We start from the raw sequence: 19,755 nt of genomic DNA, 5'->3' as shown, positions 1-19,755 counted from the left end.
CGTGATATGTGATGTTTGTGTAATATATGTATGTATTGTTTTCTGCTACTCAAATTTAACTTTAAATCAGATCTCAGTTGTCATGTTAGAATACAGATGTTTGAAACGTGAACACAGCTCCATTCATTAGGACGTATTAACACCAGCTTCCATCCTCTGCTCTGGAGTGAATATTATGAGCAAATTAACTAGATTAATTAATTAATGTCTGTTATCTTGTCAAATTATCATTATGTACAGTGGCTGAACATGAACTCAACTAAGAATATCACAGTCATGTCTCCTGTTCAGCTGTTTGATACACCATTTACGCTGAACACTATTTACTGCTCTCAGCACTATCCTGCGTCTTGCTGATGCAGCTGATGTTTGCTGCAGTGTTATATGCAGTATCCCTGTTGTCAGGGATTTTTTTTTATTTAAAACATCAGTGAGAGTTTTATGGTGGATGGTTCTGCTTGTGTAGCTTGAACTCAATAGGCAGCAAATGTTAGATGAGAAAATCTTGAAGTAAAGGGTGATGCTCCTCTGTGGCCTGAGTCATCTTTTCAGTAATAGATTTTATAAGCAAGTTTGGCTTTCATTGAACAAATGCAAACATGTTTCCTCTTCTCATGTCTGACTCTGTGCACACACTCTTAAACACAAGTACTTCAAGGTCTGAGTGTGCTGTTCAGCACACGTGTCCCTCGTTGGACTTCACTGCAGGAGGCATGTGAGCCTCCTCATCACACTTACGCCACATCAGCTGCCCCCAAACTAACAGGAACAATGGAAACAATGGCAGCGAGGCGTGTTGGGCCCTGATGTACAGTGCGTCTGCTTTTGCCGCCATATGTACAGAAGCTGCGGCTTCCCTGACTACAAAAGCCTTGCCATGCGTCAGGATGCTTTGTCTTTTATTCCCCTGACACTGCCCCGTGCTCCATGAAACCTTGTGAAGGCTGACCCTTGACCCCTGGAAAGCGTCTACACAATGCAGGCAGAAACTCCCTTTGTTTATAAGGCTAACTTGTTAACCACTTGCTGCCTGATTAAAAACAGAGTTCCACCTGATTTCACGAAATACTGACTTGCATACTTAAAAAAATGAAGATATAACCCATTTCCAAAACTTTACACTAACAAATTATAAATAACTGAGAAGATTAAACTAAAAGAAATTGGTAGTAATAAAAAAAAATCTCCATGTGTAAATATGTGTACTTAACGTGGATGCATGGAAAAACAATGCAGTCCTGTTCATGTGAACAAGTGCAAAATAAACATGCAGATGTATAATCTTACATTTTACAAGCTGTATGCATACTACACCCAAACAGGAGCATGTAGAAGCTCATTCCCCCCCCCCCCCCTAAAAAAGAAAAGAAAAAGCTTAATAAACATATTCAGCATGTAGAGAAAAAGGTGTGACTTGTGTAAATGGATAAATGAGACAGAGCGAGAGAGAGAGAGAGAGAGATACATGTAGCTTTGAATAAAATAGAAAAACAGGATATAAGAACCAGTCTATTTACAATTTAACGCTTTATTCCAGTTCAAAGTGCTTCAAAAGTGATAAACTGATAATAATAAAAAAAAACCCAAATTGAATGAAATGAAACCATAACAAATAAATTACATTTAAAACGGCCTGTAAGTACCATCAAATTACATCAAATTAAGAATAATAAATACTTTTATCAAAGTATGAAAACATATTTTTAAAAAAAGCAGAAACACTGGTTTTTGAAGTTTACTGGTATCACATGTGTGCATTTCGTGATGCTGCAATGGGACGTCATCTGTTGTTTGACTAATGTCCTCCACAGTGAATGATTATAATAAACAATATGCTGCAGTCCGGTAAAACATCAAGAAAAACAGTTCCCACTGTTTCACAGCACCATGCAGGTGCTTGTGTGTCTTTCCATTTTCCATTTTCCACACTCTGAGCCCTGCGGCAGGGCAGGTATCGATGTGGTTGCCGAGCTGGGTGGTGACAGTTGCTCAGGTGACTGAAACCAACACCCCACGGAGACAAACCGCCATCTGCGGGTGACAGAGGGAGGGAGCAGCCTGCTTTCACCAGACAGCTCCAACCTTCGGTTCGACTTCACTTACATTTACACTCTGCTCGACTCAGCAGCTACACGCAGGTGTCATGAGTGGGCATCCACAGATGCGCGTTTATGGCACCGTTCCCGCGTGTTTTCTTTATATAAGAAGCTATAATAAGGTGTTATTGGATTAGCTATGGATCGACTCGATGATTGGAGCTTCAAGTCCAAGGAAATAATGGACCTAGAGGAGGATTTCTTTTTCCACTATGGAGCGGAGGAAATGACAGATTATCAGGACCCCAGTGAACTTCTGGCTGCTTTAAAACAAAAGGAGGAAGAGGTTATTTTGGCAGCCCAGCTGGGAAACGCATTGCTCCTAGAAAACCGCCAGCTTAAGGAGAAGAGCGAAAAACTTCATGAGCAATACGCAGAGAAGCTGGAGGTAAGGAGAATCCGATTCCCTACAGGTGAACTAATAATCTAGTAGGTTTTGTAATAATCTAAAACATTCTGTGAAATGTTCGGGTTGAAGTGTTTAGAATTACGTCATGGTTGTTGCTGTTTGAAGTGGGCGGGTAAGAAGTTTTCCCGATGTCCAAAGATTGTATGCTGTTGTTTCTCTCCCAGCTTTACGCACGAAAACGCGTAAAAATCTTTCTAGCTCTATTTATTTAAGTTAAGGTGACCAACTTAAATATTCAACATTAATGACATTGAGTCACCTGAGTCATTTATTGGGACCTCCGACCGCACTATTAACGTGTTCTCAATATTTTGGCCATCCCATGAAAAGACATTTACAATTGTAAATGGAAAAAGCAGCATAAAAAAGGCACTGCTAAGGTGTTCCTACTAAACTGGTTGGTTTACAAAATAATGAATGCAATATATTCAACGTTAAATAAGCTGTAACTGTATAAAGAAACTATAATGTAAGCAGGCAGAAATGCTAGTGCGTTGCTAAACTTTACTAACTCTCTCTGAAGCGATCTTTTGTGTTCTCCCAGCGACTGTAAAACTATTTCTATCTTAGCAGACCTGTCAGTACTGAAATTCCTTCTAGGTAGTCTTGCTGCATACTTGTGAGACACTTCAACTCCTCACGAGATCTCAGCAGTCAGACAGAAAGTGTAGTAATAAAAGCGAACCGGTGGCATCCATGTGTTTGTCTCAGTCGACTACACCAGCACCAAATCATGTTGAGAGGCTGTGATATGAAAATAATGACCTCATTGCTTTCCCCGGGTGATGCTGATGTCTCTATCAGATGCTCGCATCAAGTCAGGTATGGCAGTCACTTAAATCACACCAAGGACAAGACAATGGTGCGCTAGTGTCTAAATTGATGTAAACGTGCTGCGTGAACTTTTCTGATTGAATTTGCCAGAGAGGTGTGGTAAATGTCTGGAACAGTCATTTTCTTGAGTGGGGGGATTTTTAGCCCTTATTGTCTTAAGAAAGTTGAGAGAAGGCAGGAAAGTTTGAAAGACAGAGAACAGGGGAAGATTCAGACCCAGTCCTCTTTATTTACCTTACACCTTATGGGTCACCTGCACAACCCATTGAGCTAAAATAGTGCTGGATCAATCAGGTGTCATGGCAAGTTAATGCTTGGATGACTTTTCTGTTGACTGACAAACTGACTGATCTTTTAAGCTCCAAAGGAATGGATGAAAGCAGAGTGGATGTTTTCCTCTTCTAGCTTTAATGATATCAGCTACCCTATTGTTACGGATTCAAATTACAGCTGTTGGACATTTCCTGTTATCCGTCAGAGCACTAAATGAGGTTGACAGGTGCTTGTGCTCACTCAAATGCCTTCCAACAACACTCTCACGATGCCAAACGGCTTCATTTGCTGCAGTCGTAGCTAGACAACTGAACTGTATTTACTGCTTTATATTTTAAAATCTTTGTTTTGCTACACCCACCCTAAAGATCACCTGTTAAGGCATTTATCTTTTCCACCTCCGATAGGAGCTGGAGCAGGGAAAACATGAGGTGCGACTGAAGCTGGAGCGCCACCAGTCCCAGTGGGAGAGCCAGATGGGAGACCTGGAGCGGGATGCGAGGGAGCTGAGCGCCCAGGTGGAGCAGCTTACCCGGGCGCTCAGCGAGGCTGAGAGGGACAAGAGTCGAACTCAGCTGGAGCACAACGAGAACACTCAGCGGCTCCAGGAGGAGCTCAAAGCTGTGAGTCCCACACCTGGATGGGTAGATTCATGTTTTTCATCTTTGCTCAAAAAGTAACCGAGCCTCAGTGAAACAAACACCGGCAGTAGATTCAAAGCTTCAGGCCGTCTGAGTACAACTAGATAGTTACTCAATCCACCCACTGAAACTCGGTTTTCCCGTGTGAACTACTCCGGTATCAGCCTGACTGTATTTGATCTAAAGCAATGCCACACTCTGAGGATATTTGAAGGCTCATAGCAAGGTCACAGCTAAAATACTTCTACTACAAATAAGTGTTTTGATAAATGAGAAAGAGAGCGATAGAGCTAGAGTCAGCTGGGAGCTGCATATCAAGACCTGAGCAGTTTCCCTCAGGCAAATCAGCAATGTCAAGTGCAGAGCAGGAGGGAAACGACATGTAAACAAGAGGGGGAGGGAAACTTCAAGCATGACTTAATTTTAAATCCAAGAGAGAGGGAGGGAAGCTTGGAAAATACCTGGAAGAAGCTTTATTCAAATTCTAGTTCAGGCAAATGAATTAAACTCATTGCCGTATAATTATTTTAGCCACTTTTTTATGTCATTGTACCTGTGAAATGTAATAGAAAAATGTCCTAGATAATCTATTAGACATATTATAGAAGCTTTTATCAGAACATTATAATCTGTTACGTTGGTTTATTCAGTAACACAAAGTTAACCTTTAACTAGCTTGACATCATAAGGACGCTGACAACATGCCGCTGACTCACGTCTTCAGGAGTTCATGAGTGTTGAAGTAAATTATTTATGATCATAAGTATCTGATCAGAAATGCAGTACACTGTACACAAAGCAGGCTGGTGACAGCTTCTTATCAGTGGAGCTGACTGGATCACACAGCTGGAGCAAACTTGAGTATTTTTCCAGGCTGAGAAAGTGAGGATTGTTTTTCTCAGCGTTGCTGTTGTGACGTGCTGCGTTCCACACGACAAACCTCTGCTCACGCAGAATGAACAGCAGACACGAGCTTGTAAGGAGTCAAGGTCCACGAAATAAGGAACTGTGAGCTTCCTTCCCCCTCTGTGGCTATACTGAAGGACTTGGTGTGTGGAAATCAGACTCCCTAGAAGTTCAGGAAAATGCCAATTTAGATAAAAGCTTGTATCTCTCTGTTTGAGCTGTTTTAGGGGAGAGGGAGGTGGAGGAAATACTTTATTGGGCTGCCCAGTGTTAGCCAAATGTAACTCTGGTCTGTGTAGTTGTGAAGCTGAGAGAAGAGACTGAATCTTAAGACGCTCCATGTCTGACAAGTCTTTGCCTGATGTGGTGAAAGATACTGCTGCTTCTGTCGGACAGCTGTGTGGTGGGGTGAGTCGTGCTGTAATTCATTGAGTTTTTGTTTCTCACGGTTTTGACTGGAAGAGCTCGGTTTATTCATGGTGTCATGTTCAGGCTTCAGTAAGCTATACAGTAGGTTTCTTCTTTTAACTTAAAAAACAAACAAACAACAAAACTCAAGGATACTTAGGAAACTTGAATATGTCAATGAGCTAATCAATTGTAGCTGCTGTTTTCAGTTTATATACTTAATGTGTAATAGACAGAATTGCATTAAATTAATCAATAAATCAAAGCTGAACTAATCTTCAAAAAACAGAAATTACATTTTAATTTAAAAGCCGAATGGACCTGAGCTGGTTTGAGAAGAGAAGTTAACCATTAACATTGAGTAGAAATAGATAGTAAATGTTATAAAGTCATAAGAAATTTTGGGGGGGTTTACAACCACCACTAGGGAAAATATGTATTCCCTGACTGGTTGAAAGTGGTTCTTGGAGATTCTCGGTTCTCACTGGGTAAAACTGTTGCAAAGCAAGTGTTGCACCAGAACCTCTCAGTAAGGGCTTTGTTTGCTAGCAGATTAACGCAAGTGCCTGTCGTTTTTATTTTTTGTTTTTATGCTGGTCTCCAAGTACTTGTTAACTAGCCAAGTGTTTGTATAACCTGAAAAAGTGTGATGTAAACCAGAAATGGAGGAGATTCACATTCAAAGTAGAAGTTGCGGTACTGCAGCACTGCAGCCAACATGTTACAAAAAGCGCTTTTCAGTGTCAGTGTAACTGACATAGCTGGCAACTGTTTGTAGACAAGTCCGTCACTTCTATCCAAATTTCCACAGCAATATGCTAACAATCAAAGTAATCACAAGGAGGCTTTTTGCCAACCAACTGGGGAAAACATGTTTGTCTAGTGACAGGTGCTTGCCAGAGGTTCACTAATTGGTCAGGAGACCTGTGTGACCTGGGGCAGTTGACAGCCATTAACTTCTAGCACCCACTTGCAACTGATTGGGGAATACTCATTTTTCCCTAATGACTGGTGGTCAACCAGTGGCCAACTTAGCTGAAAGTTAAGGTAAATTAATTAAGTTGTTAATCAAAAGCATATTTATACAATTAAAATGGTTTGTTCTAATTGTAGATAAACATTTAAAATGGTAACTTAGGAGTGTAGAGAAAGAAATGTATATGTATAATTTTTGTATGGAACTATAAGCTAAAAAGCCCCTGAAATGAATTAAATTGTTAGCTAAAAATGAAAAAATGTCGAAGTTAAAAATTGTTTGCCATGTGGCTAGCATTTCTCAAAGTATAGATAAATAAAATTGTTATCAAAAGCATGGGTAAGCATTTGAAGTGGGTAGCTAAAAGTGTGGATAAACAGTTAACTGATTAGTCAGGAATGTAGTTTTTGTTTTTTTTAAATTAATTATTAGCTTAAAGTATAAAGAATTAAAATTGTTAGCCATGTTGCTGGTAGTCATTGAAAAATATAGATAAAAAAATATAAACTCTTAGCTAAAACTCCTTATAAAGAGTTAAAAATTAAATTATGTTTAAAAGACAGATGCATTCATTAATAAAATTCTAGCTGAAAGTACAAGCTAAAAACCTTCCGTTAAAACCAGCTAAAACGTTAAAATATAGATAAACAGTTGCAAATGGAGTTATCAGCTCTCAGAAAATGAAAATGTGATGAAAAAATGATTTTCCAAAATGTTAGATAAAACCTTAAAATGTATATAAATAGTTAAAATCATTAGCTGTATGGCTAGCAGCCATCAAAAAGCGAGTTATGGACTAAAAGCTAATACCTGGATAACCAGTTTAGGTGCTTCACTAACCATAACAGATAAATGGTAAGATGAAGCAAAAGTTTCTCACAGATGAAAACATAATCTGCTAATTATGAAACCGTAAGTAGACCATGACAGGAATCTGGAGGAGGATATAAACTGAAACCAGAGAGAAAAAGAATTTTCCAACAACATGAAAAGATTTGCTGTGAACTTCTGTCCTGGTGCACATGAGGAAGCAGCTGCATTAAAAACAATACTGATGCGTGCCAAATTGTCACACAGTGCAGACTGTTAAAACAGGAGCTCCGGAGCAGAAGCAAAGTGTTGAAAATCTCAGGGAGAGGTGACTGATGTCAGGGTGTTTTCTTACAAACCATCGCTGCAACTGTAAACCAGGCTGAAAAGACTTTGGTCAAACATGAATCACTCTCTATGTTCGTTTGTTAATTTGTCACTGGAGTTTCCTGGCAGTCTCATACAAGGAAAACCACAGTTTACCGTCTGAAGAAAAACATTAAGTATGACTGTAAGGAAATGAGATAATTGCATATAGTGAAAGTAAAAACATTTTAGTATTTTGCTGATTTTGGCTGAAGTCTTGTGCAACATTTTTAGTGCATTAGAAAACTGAATATAAACACATCTACTGGATAAGAAATACCAGACTGGAATGGGAGTATGATTACTGGATGATGAGCTGGAAATGCTGATAGTTTCCTGCATGTTTTCATGCGTTTCATTCGTTTCAATTGTTTTTAAAAAACAAACAACAAAACTCGGTAAGTTTAGGACTTTGCTATGAGCTTATTTCAGGTAGACCTGACTTACTGCTGGGGGTATTATGAGCTGACACTGGCCAATAATAGACAGATTGTACACAACCAGATTGTACTGGTTGTGGGATTTATTTGCCTCATGACTGGTAATAGCCCAAGGCAAATAGGATGACTTACTGATGCCAGCAATAAGTGTTTGTGTATTTATATAGTTGTTATGGATATACACTTTTTAAAATACTTTTTAACATATTATTATTTAATAAGGGGGTTTCTGTTCATTTCACTTTTAGTTTTTATTGTTTGGTTTCACTTAAGTTTCAATATAATATAACCTTTTAGATATAACTCAAACGTACTGTGTGTGCATACATACAGAATATTGAATAACTTGTATACAAAAAGAGTTAAGACCATTGCAGACAGGTGTTTCTACTTTTTTGGTCACTCTGTTGATATCTTGTTTTCTGTCAGGTTAACCGATGCAGATCACATTACCTTTTTCACTTCCTGCTTCCTACTCAGGGTCACATATCACTCACACCGGTAGCATTTTATTGGGCAGCTGTGACAAATCCCTCACTGTGTACATTGTTTAAGACAAGCCCCCGTAACCTCGGTCAGCATCACCAAGCTCACAGACAAAAAAGGAAAACACAATATACATTACAGAGAGATATAAATCTTTCATTTTGTTCTTTGATGTTGCACCAACGTTCCTTTATCCCAGGGGAAAGCCATCTTTTCTCTGTGCCCCCCAAGGGGCTTAGTTATAGCTGTGGAAGCCAGCTGTTGGATACTTCAGCGTGTGGACTCATGAAGGCGTGGAGGGGGTGGGGGGGGGGGGTGGAGTATCCTCCGTCCCCTCCTCGTTTTGGTGGCTCTCAGTGAGTCGGTGCCTCTATTGTAGAAAGAGGCCCATACTGAAATGTTCATTTTTAAACCCAGACTTCTTCTCTTCTCACTGTGTCTGCTTGCTTTTTGTTTTTATCCTTTATTCACTCACACAGACACACGCTTCCCTCTACTTATGTCCCACAAACCTGCCTCACATCCTCCATACTTTCAAGCTCTTCCCTCCAGCTTTTACTCTGGTGATGTCCGAGTTCACCATTGTTGTTTAATGTGGCATGATGATGTCACCACCAAGATCAAGATGCCCTCTGCTCCATCTGCCGTAGAGGCCGGCCTTTCATTTTGTATTATGTGGCATTGATTGGACCTGACAGGGCCCCGCCGAACTGCTGAGTAAGGGGAAATGAGGGTCCCAGTCCAGGACAAGGGAGGGCAGAAGGGGGGGCCTTTCACAGGGCCTGTAGGCACAGCAGCTTCCCAAATTTTTAATGTTGCCCAATCTTTTGTGTTTGAATCAGCTTTCAAGTTTTCCAATATTCAGTGTTTTATGGTTAAAGTTGAAAATGGGGGAAAATGAATGAATCACTCATGCTGTTAGCTTTTACATCTGTCCTGTTTTTGCCCCAGGTTTTGGAAGCACTGCAGGCTATCAGGAAAACCAATAACCAACCACATTTAAATTTAGTCAACTAATCCCCAGCTTCTTCTCATCTCAGCTTTAGCCAAGACTTTTATTTTCTTAAAGCTCAGGCTACAGGCAGGCTTCATTTTGGATTTTCACTTTAACTGATACGCGTGTGTGACGCCAGTCTCTGGCTGAGATCTTTTTAACCCTCTCCATATTTCTCATTTCATTTGCTCCCTTTGTGACTCTCCTGCGTTCGTGTTCTCTTTCTTCTGTGCACGTGTAGGCGATGGAGGTGGAGAGAGCCATGTCCACTGAGCTGCAGGCTCTGAAACAGGAGCTGCAACAAAAAGGAAGTCACAACAGGCAGCAGGACGAGGAGCTGATGAGTGCCATGAGAGAGCAGGCAAGTACTCTAATGCACACGTGCGGCCGTTACTGTGACTTTACAGAGGTGTAGCTTCATATTTATGCTAAAATATGGTCTTCTTCTTGTAGCATATCATATTTTTGTATCAATTTTTTTCTCAAATGCCTTTCTAATAATTACTTGGCATCAGTGAAGCGAGTCATAAATGAACTTCTATCTCTTCATGTCTGGCCCATACCTGCTGGTCATGTTTAGACCTACATGGTTCTTAAAATAACGTCTTCTAAGTAATGTTTTAAGCAAAGTAAAATGGCAAATAAACAGTCTGTCTAAAAAGTGATCTTTTCTAATACATAATGCGTTTTATTTCATGCAATGGATGTGGTGGTTACATAAAACAGAAGAATAATGAAAGTCCTGGACAACCAGCAGCAGAAACTGGGAAAAAAAAGTACTAAAACAACACTTTATTTTGTAATAATGGTTTGATTAAAGGTTTTTAAAAAGGAATATCTGTTTTGAAATGACTTTTGAAATTGTGACGAGCAAGTTCACCTTCTTTTTTGGATGTACTCCTGAATAGGATAAATACAGTCAGACAGATTCTCGGTAAATCATCCTTTTCTCGATAAATTGTTCATTTCCGAAAATGAGAAAACGGATAGCCTTCCAAGTAAAAGTAGGAAGGTTCAAATATCAGCTTCATTCCTCCTGTTAGTGGATTGTTTTGTTGCGATGCAAGGGAGTGGTGTGAGTTAGTGAGAATTTTCCTCCCTGAGGGGAAGAAATAACTTTGTTATCTGTATTTCTGCTTGTTTTTCCAGGTGTTGCGTCTCTCACAGAAGGAACAGGTGCTGGAGCAACGATTGGAGAGCGTTTGTCAAGAAAACGAAGAACTGAGGGCGAGTTTGGCCTCTTTGGACGCACGCTTGGCTCTGCACGACCAACTCAACGAGCAGCACAGCCAGCAGGTACAAACATGAATACAGTACAGCGCAGGCAAGACTGTCATTCGAGCTCCATAGTACATAAGCAATCTGATTAGAGCTCATTGTGGCAGCAAAACCGCATCAAGTGGTTAGTGCGTGACTAAAAGAACCACAATGACAAAGATTTTCTGCTCCCTCTCTGCCAGCCTGGGTTTCGGTGGGATTGCGGAAAGTACCGCTAAACAATCACCTCACTCCCGTCACTGTATCTCTCACCCGCAACTCTGGATTCCACTCGTGTTCGTTTAGTTTCATGTTTGGCTTTAGGCTGGAATCTGGCATGTCAGGATTTCTTTCTCTTGTTGGTACAGTCTGCTTACACGAGTCTCCTATTACAGCTCCTTCCAGAGCTCATTTGACTCTTAGGCTAAAAGCAGGGATCTGTGTAATCTAGCAGGATTCATAATGTGATTTTTATCGTAGCTTCTTCATCTGTCGGACGTGTTATCCTTGTCACATTTCTGTTTTCGTTCATGTGTGCATGTGCCTCTCGCTCTCTGTGCTTTTCAGCTTGCCGAGGCGCGGCAAGAGGTGGAGGCTGCACGGGGTCATTCACAGCAGCTGCAGGCCCAGGTGGAGGAGCTTCAGGAGGAGGTGTCCCTGCAGGAAGCCAGGAGCTACGGCGACACTTCCCTGCTGTCTGAGCTGGAAAGTAGCCTGGAGATAACAGGCCTCGGAGTCAGCAAAGAAGAGGTAGGTTTACTGATTAATACAGTCAAAGCATATTGTTTTATAAAAAAAACATCCAAAACATGCCTCATGTGGCTGATTGAAGTATTTCATTTCAATTTAATTTAAAAATATAAAGTTCACTGTGAATAAGAGTAAAGCTAATGGTAAGATGTCTCGTGAGTCGTGACCTTATACATAAACATCACTCCACTTAGAAGACAGAGTGATGAGGGAGAAAGGAATGCAGGGGGGCGCATGTAGATGCACAACATCATTGTAATCAAGTGCAGGTGATCTTAAAACTAAGAGAGAGACAATTTTACTGTCTGTGTTAGCCTCACATAAACAATCCTGCTCCTTTAATACTTATTTGAGCACCGATTATCTGTCAGTCCACAGCTTTGAAGAGTTAACGTCTTAAATTTCTCCTGTTTGAATGATGATTGGTAGAAACTGCAGTCCCAAACTGTTCTCAAGTTTACGAATTTGTGCCCCCGAAGCAGTAAGAATAATTTATCATTTATTTTTCTGTATTTGTATTGTTGGTATTTTAGTATCTCTAGGTGCAATAAGCATGACTTTTCTTCAACGTTGATTCTTTGCAACATTGTGATGTGTTATCCTGTATCAGTGTTATGATCTAAAATTATACGTACTGTAAAGCACAAACACACAAAAAAGTACTAGGAAAAAAAGTAAAATTCCTCTTATAGCACTAATGTGAATGCTGTCGAGTCACTGCAAGACAAAATTGGAAAAACATGCAAACAACTCTGTGTAGGAACAGCTGCACACTATCTCCATACTGTGGTTGGCTTTTGCTGCAGTGGGCCTGCAATGATTCACAGGTCACGTGCGTTTTGAGGGGAAACTGTGTTCCTGTGATGACTGGAAATGAAATGATCAAGTTGTCTTTCTTGAGAATGAGATCGCACATTTATAGCACCAGAGATACATCATTTATACTCTGAATTTTGGAAAGCGTTTGAAAATGTTGTAGCAAAAGCACGGTAGCTCTCTCTACAGAGAGGGACGCCATGCAGGAACATGTTGTGCGAGTTCTTGGTGACAGTGTGACAGCGTGTTTGCTGTCACACTGTCACCAAGGCGTGAAGCTCCTGATTGTACAGAGTGAAGTCCTGGATGAGGACTTGTGCAGAAGTCACGTGTTGGAGTTGTGTCTGGGAGAGAGCAGAAAACGTCTTCTCACCGTCCGTGTGTCTGCTGTTATTGTTGTGTTGCAGCAGGAAAAAGTAATGTGTTGCTGCACTCGTGAGTCACATTTCCTGTTTGTCATTACCACATTGTCGGAGACTTTCCACATTGTTGTCACATGTGGGGTATATGATGGCAATACCTCACTAAAACATAAAGCTCATTATTTTTGTGGCAGCCACAATTACTGTTCAATTTTTAAGCATTTTTTTACTCAGGCTGATTTTATTGTCTCTTAAATATAGAACTTTCTCAGAGTCAGGGGTGTTAAAACTTATGCAAACAACTGTGACTGTTTATCACCTGAAACTGTTCCTGTTTAGTTATTTTTGTTATGATCAGATAAGCACTGTCACGTGATACACATGACTCAGGTAAGTTAAATATGCCCATGAGGTAATGCTGACTCCTCCAGTCGTATAAATACATGATGTCATTCAAGACATGTGAGAAGAAGATGGGGAATGCTCGCAGGAACAGAGAAGAAGAAATAACTTGTATAACACACAGAAATTCCTTTTAATATGCTGTTAGGTCCAAAGCAGTAGGGTGAATGTGAAATGTAAAGCATACTGTAGAAGCAACCAAGAGTTTCTCAAGGAAAAGAAATGGGATATACTTCAATGGCCAAGTCAGTCGCCTGATCTCCAGGCGACTGATTAAAATCCTTTGCAGCCAGACTTCCCTGCAAAGGATTTTATGAAAAAGTCTGTAATTCCTAAGCAGTTAATTCAGTTAACTGAAAGTCTGCTTTTCAATCACATCTTGATTGCTTAATTTAAAATCCATTGTGATGGTGTGGTAAGGCAAAGAGTTTATGGACCTAAATGTAGGTCAGAATTCGAGCAGCATCCTCCAAGCTATGTAACTTTTGTTGCACGTTTAATATTTTGGTTCATGTGTTAATGCGGCTGACACTATTTTGAAAGTCACAGCAAGCACATATCAACACGTTTCTTCCTTTTTTCATAGTTAACGCAAGAAATGGGGTCCATCCTTCAGTTACTCCTCCCGCTGACCCAGGAGCTGAATGACTCAGAGCAGTCAGAAGTCGCCGATCAGCAGGAAGACCTGAAGGCCATGTTGCATCGGCTGAAGGGCGTGGCTCAAACTCTTTCACAGGCATCCAGGCCACAGGTGAGCTGCGCACACACGAACAGCAAATGGGGCAGGGAGAGGAAATGCGAACAAAAGGCTGACCTTGTTGTTTGAAACATGAGAAGGACGGGAATAGTACACTGTAGGTTTTGTCATGTCCTCGAATCATAAAGAAATGTACACAAAACAATCTGAAGTTCTGACGTCTAAGAAACGCAGGGCTGTACCAACACGGCAGAGCGCATTTATTGCTTTTCAAACACACAACTTACAGGTGAGAGATGCGACGTTTAACACTCCAACAGTGCATCTCTTTCTGTTGTACGATGAGAGACAATTGTACTGAAAGCAGAGTTATTTCCTTACTTTGTTTTTTCTTTGCTAGAGGTTGGACGCAGATGCAGGAAAAGCATAAATCATAGATCCAGAAAGCAGCCTGCTCACATACTATAGCAGTCCAACCTATCTACCCCCTAGTGGCTGTTTGAGGCACCACAGGGTGTTCACACAGGACAGATTGCTTTGCGCGAGCGTTTACAATAGTCCAGTTGTGTCTTGTGGCATTTATCTTACATTCAGAGCAGTAACATGAGTCTGTCAGTGTAACTAAAGGGGCCAGCCTCACCCCTTCCTCCGCGAGTGCACCTCCACAAGTAGGCCAACGCCACAGAAAGTCCTTTTGATGCACACACCGCTGACACCTGATCTCTCTGTTAATGCCTCTGTCCCAGGAGCTGAATCAGGGTTTTGTCGAAACGACGGGTGACGAGAGTGGGAATCTGAGCATGACACAGGAGCTGAGAGATCAGGTAACCGAGGGATGAACAGACCCGTCCGTCAAAGAGGGACAGCACCAGTTGTATGACAAAAAGGTTGCACCAGTGCTGACCCTACTGATCTTGATGCGGTATCTAAATTCAGAGATATTTGTGTGCCTCAGAATTGCATTTGACAAGCAGATAAACATTCATTATGTAGTATTTTATACTGTGGTCTAAAGAGCTCTTATCGTCTTCCTGCAGAATGTGCAGCTGCAGCAAGAAAATGCTGAACTGATGCAGAAGCTGCAGAGCGTTCAAGATCAAACTGAAGTTGTCCAACAGGCCATCAAAGACCGAGATGAAGCTATTGCGAAGTAAGTAATGAGTTTATTTATCCAATTCAAGTGAGAAAGTTCAAGCTTTCCAGATTACATGTTTTATATTTTTAAAACTGAAAAACACTAATTCCTAGTTCCCGAGCATGGCTCAGCCCTGAGTTTTAACTTGTTATGGATGTTAAAATCCTTACTTTAAAGATCTTTGTGTGACTTCTTTGCAGGAAAAACCGAATGGAAGAAGAGCTGGTGAGAAGTAAAAACGATATGATGTCTCTCAACAACCAGTTACTGGAAGCCATCCAACGCAAACTGGAGCTATCACAGGAGCTGGAGGCCTGGCAGGTAAACCACTCACTTTTCTCTGTAGACCTCCAGTCTAATGATCTTTCTCGCATCACTTTGTCACACTGTCCTATCATCTCGTAGCCTGTTTGCAGGGCCTTCTGCTTCAGCACATTCTTATTACGTTTAATCACCTGCATCGCTGATGGGAAGGCCACATTTTCAGAGGCACTGCCTGCGTTTGAGATTGATGTATCGGTCTGAGATTCTAGAGTAGAAAGTCAGAGACAGGCACCATCATAAATCTTCATGTCCTGACAGTTTGGAGGGATAAGAGCGGCATGTGTCTCTGAGCCCTTCTGCTGCTGAGTAATTATGCCAAGCTGAGCCATCTGCCTCAGTGTCTGAGCCTTCATGCTCTGATGAAGATAATACAGATAATATTTAGAGCAAACCACTGATTCACTTCTTTAAATACTGTGTTTCTGAGCAACCACAAGATAAAAACATATAAATTATAAAAAAATAAAGTAATGTAAGATTAATATAAATGATTATTTAATACAAAAGGCATGCAAAGAAAAGGTTATTTACTCAAACGGAAGTCAGACCGTTTGAGTAAATAAAAGTGACCGGTCATAGGCACTGACCAGTCACTTTATTGGACCAGTTTTGCCTTCAGAACTTCATAGATTTAATGAATCTGAACGCTGACAAGGAAGGTGTTTTATAACCTCTTTTTACTGTTATGAACAAATATGCCTAGAAGCACATTGTCTCAATCCATCTCCCAATGGTTTGATTTCAAGACTGTGATCAATAGCTTTAAACCAATATAGTTTTTCTTTTCCCTCCTCCTCCGGCTGCTGCTGCGACTCCTAAAGGGAGCAGATCATCTGCCTCCGTCTCACCCTATCCCTAGCTTCCTCCTCTGTCACACCACCCCTCTGCATCTCATCCTTTACCACAGGGGTGGGGAAACTCCAGGCTTCAAGGGCCGGTGTCCTGCAGGTTTTAGATGTATCCTTGATTCAACACAGCTGATTTAAATGGCTAAATTATGTCCTCAACATGTCTTGAAGTTCTTCAGAGGCCTGGTAATAAACTAATCATTTGATTCAGGTATGTTGACCCAGGGTGATATCTAAAACCTGCAGCGCATCGGCCGCTGCTTTACCACATCAATGAATCTTCTGAGGTCTTCCTCTTTTCCTCCTGCCTGGCAGCTCCATGTTTTTTAAAGAGTCAGTACTTTGTTGGTTTTCTCGTGGGACTTAATGATAACTAGTTTGCTTCTTTAATATTACGACTCTAGTACTAACATGTTATCTTTGCCAATCATGGGATACCAGACTGAGCCCCGGCTCCTAAGTCTTGCTGCTCAATTCCTCTTCCTCCCCACCTTTCCCCAGGATGACATCCAGATCTTCATCAACCAGCAGCTCAAGTCCCAGCAGCAGTTGGAGCAGCCTCAGAAGAAGCCCGCCTCCAACAACAGCATGTCATTCTTTCGCAGACCCAGCAGAACGGCTTCATCTTGGTCACGCCAGTCGTCGGCCTCCTCCTGGAATTCAGACTGCGATCAGGACAAAAACCAATCCCCGTGGAGGGACTGGTTAAGGCGGGGCAAAGGGGTGCAGTACAGCAAATAGTGAACACTAAGTGCTAGAACACTACTGGACTACTGTGGAGCAGATGCACCAAGAGAAAAGGTCAAAGGGAACTCACTAGTGGGGCTTCTTGTACACCATGTGAAGGAGAAAAAAAGCCATGAAGACAGAAGGAGCCACTGCAAACAAAGACTGAAACACATTTCACTGAGAGGCTGAGGCTTCTGAAAACGAAGACTGTGACAACATTTTTACAGAATTACAATTGAAGGTTTAACTGTAAATATCGCACCCTATTTTGTAAAATGGTGAATAAGCAGCTCAGTGGAAAGTATTTAAGATTTAACACATCAAAGAGAAGGATGCTCATGAAGTAAGTGATTAAACACTACATTTTTCGTTGTACTAAATTTGTCCTTATCATGTTGGATATAAGAAGTTATGTTTGTTTTTGGGTTTTTTTTATTGTCAATGTTGCTAAATGTGTTTGAGAAACGCTGTACGTTTTCTTGTACATGAAGAAATCTGTTATTTTTATAATTTTGTTCTCATAGTTTCAGTTAAAAATCAAACATGTTGTCTGGACATTGATATGGTCTGTGGACAGCAGAAACTCTATTTTATGTTAAGCACTGTTCAGTATTGAAGCTGCTTTGTACAAACTGACCAAGTCTGGAAGGACTGACAGAAAGTTTCATAAAACATTAAATGATACTCAGTCAGGTCTCATTTTTCTCCACTGTTTGTCTTCAAAACTCTCCATGATAAAAGTTATTTACTGAAGATATTCTGGCTTTAATAGGGGAAAAGCTGCAAGATTGAAGACAATACACAAATATGGAGATGGGGTAATCTGTCAGGAATTAAAGGAGGCTACATTGAAAGAAATGAAAACGATCAACCTACAGAGGGCTGAAGTCAAATGTAGCAGCTCACAGTATGTCCAAGGATTTCATCCTGATACCTAATGGCAATCAGGGTGCTGTTGCTTAGCCTATAGAGGTCTGTGTGTCCCTCCATGGATGTGCCTCCCCAGATAATCACTGACCCACCACCAAACCGGTCATGGTTTCTTCAATTTTCATATCTGTCACATGTGCTCAAGGTGAACCTGCTCTCATCTGTGAAAAGCACAGGATACTGGTGATGGACCTGCCAATTCTGGTATTCTATTGCAAATGCTAATTGTTCTCCACAGTGCCAGGCAGTGAGCACAGGGCTCACTAGCAGGTGAGGGACCAGGTATTGCTTCATGCTACCAGAGACAACAAACCTAGCCAGTAAAACCATTCCTGTGTTAGTGGTTGTCTCACTGTTGCCTCTCTAGTGCATATATTGGTCATTTCGTTAACACGAAAGCCACTGAAACTGATTAACAACCCACCCCCACGCTACTTCACTGCTCAAATTAATATCCCAGAAGTTTAACTGACTTGATTAATATTCTCATGAAAGCGTTTAATTTTTTGAGCGGTTTGATAATCTGAAATGGGCTTCTAACAATACGTCTGCTGCTGCCCTCTGCTGATGGCCAGCAAACATTTCAGGCTTTAGTGGGAGGCAGATGTGTCATAGCTGACAGGATCTGACACACTGGACAGACTGCAGCTGAGGTGCTAAAAAATAAGCAAATGTAGTTACACTTAACTCAGTCATGTTAAATAACTGCAAGTCAACCTTAAATCAGTCAACTGAGGTTTTATCAGATTTTTTAATATTTATAATTTGTGTTCAGAGTTGCATATGTTCACTGCCTTTAACACTGCTACTCAGAAGTGTTGATTTATTAAAGCCATGTAGTTTTGTAAATGTGAAAACTTCCAGATGTCGAGACATGGGTAAATTATCATCAGTGTTTGAGGTTCCTGAACTAAGAATAAAGCAAAACCAAACATGTGCAATAACAACTGCGTACTTCATTCAAGATTAATGGTAATAATGGTCTTATTAGAGTGGGTAGAATACTTACACTACTACTGGATATTTAGGTTCATGTTAGGTTTGCTTGGATAGCAGCTCTGTGGGAATTCATGAAAATTAACTTGTGCGTAAATATGTAAAATGAGCTCTGAGATAAGACGTCATAAACAAATCCAAGTAATTTAGTAGGAAAAAAGTGGGAGAGTCAGTTAAATCACAAAGACAACTTCTACAAATGAGATAGACTCAAAGACTCAGTTTGTAGTTTTGTTCAGGTTGCATCTCATTCGGTTCTGTCTACATCTTTTTGCAGTCATTCTGCATCTTGTGACTGTTTGTGTGTTTATATTGCATGTCTGTTGCTGTGTTGAACCTCACTTGCAATGATTTTATATATTTTGTTGTGCATTTTGCCTGTTTAATTGGTTCCTCTTGTCCCCCGTTTCCTCTCTTTTTTGTAGAAGCGTCTTTCTGCTGCAGGGGTTTTGCCAGCCATAAATCACAACTTCATCTTATAATCTCAACATTTTGAAATACTTGACTTCCAGTGTTAAGCACAATGATTGGTTCACACAACAAATCACACCTTTCAGCTTTTCATGTATTTTCAATATTTTTTCATTTTTTTCGCCCCCCCCCAAAAAAAAAATTATTTAATTTAGAGGACAGAAACAAAGTATCGATCTTATTACACTAATATCGAACCAATACCAATACAGGCTCTGAAAAGATATCAGAAAGGTTTACTATGGTTTTATAAACTGTCAAAACGTGTAAAAGAAAGAATGTAAAGTTTAGAAATAAATAGACTGAAAACAGGCGTTTACCACCAGCAGAGTGCTGAAAAAACGTCAAAACACACACACACACACACACACACACACACACACACACACATATATATAT

General features: G+C 40.7%; 1 protein-coding gene across 2 annotated transcripts; it reads left to right on the top strand.

Moving 5' to 3' along the window:
* Window positions 1–1,968: 1,968 nt before the first annotated feature.
* Window positions 1,969–18,757, top strand: LOC113036794 (BICD family-like cargo adapter 1). Of its 2 annotated transcripts, XR_003274498.1 has the most exons (11): window positions 1,969–2,484; window positions 4,020–4,235; window positions 9,881–10,000; window positions 10,789–10,935; window positions 11,464–11,646; window positions 13,813–13,977; window positions 14,670–14,747; window positions 14,961–15,073; window positions 15,259–15,379; window positions 16,732–17,302; window positions 17,732–18,757. XR_003274498.1 is itself a non-coding variant. In XM_026193293.1 (10 exons), the coding sequence occupies exons 1-10, from the start codon at window positions 2,236–2,238 to the stop codon at window positions 16,969–16,971; spliced, it is 1,632 nt and encodes a 543-aa protein (XP_026049078.1). In that variant the 5' UTR covers window positions 1,969–2,235; the 3' UTR covers window positions 16,972–17,648. The 2 variants fall into 2 exon arrangements, 1 of the variants encoding a protein (XP_026049078.1); XM_026193293.1 differs by lacking the exon at window positions 17,732–18,757 and having other exon boundaries at window positions 16,732–17,648.
* Window positions 18,758–19,755: the final 998 nt, after the last annotated feature.

This window comes from Astatotilapia calliptera, chromosome 14 (assembly GCF_900246225.1).
Source record: "Astatotilapia calliptera chromosome 14, fAstCal1.2, whole genome shotgun sequence".
NCBI classification, from domain to species: Eukaryota; Metazoa; Chordata; class Actinopteri; order Cichliformes; family Cichlidae; genus Astatotilapia; species Astatotilapia calliptera.
Note: the sequence above shows the minus strand (reverse complement) of the source record. Positions and strands in the feature narration are given on the sequence as shown.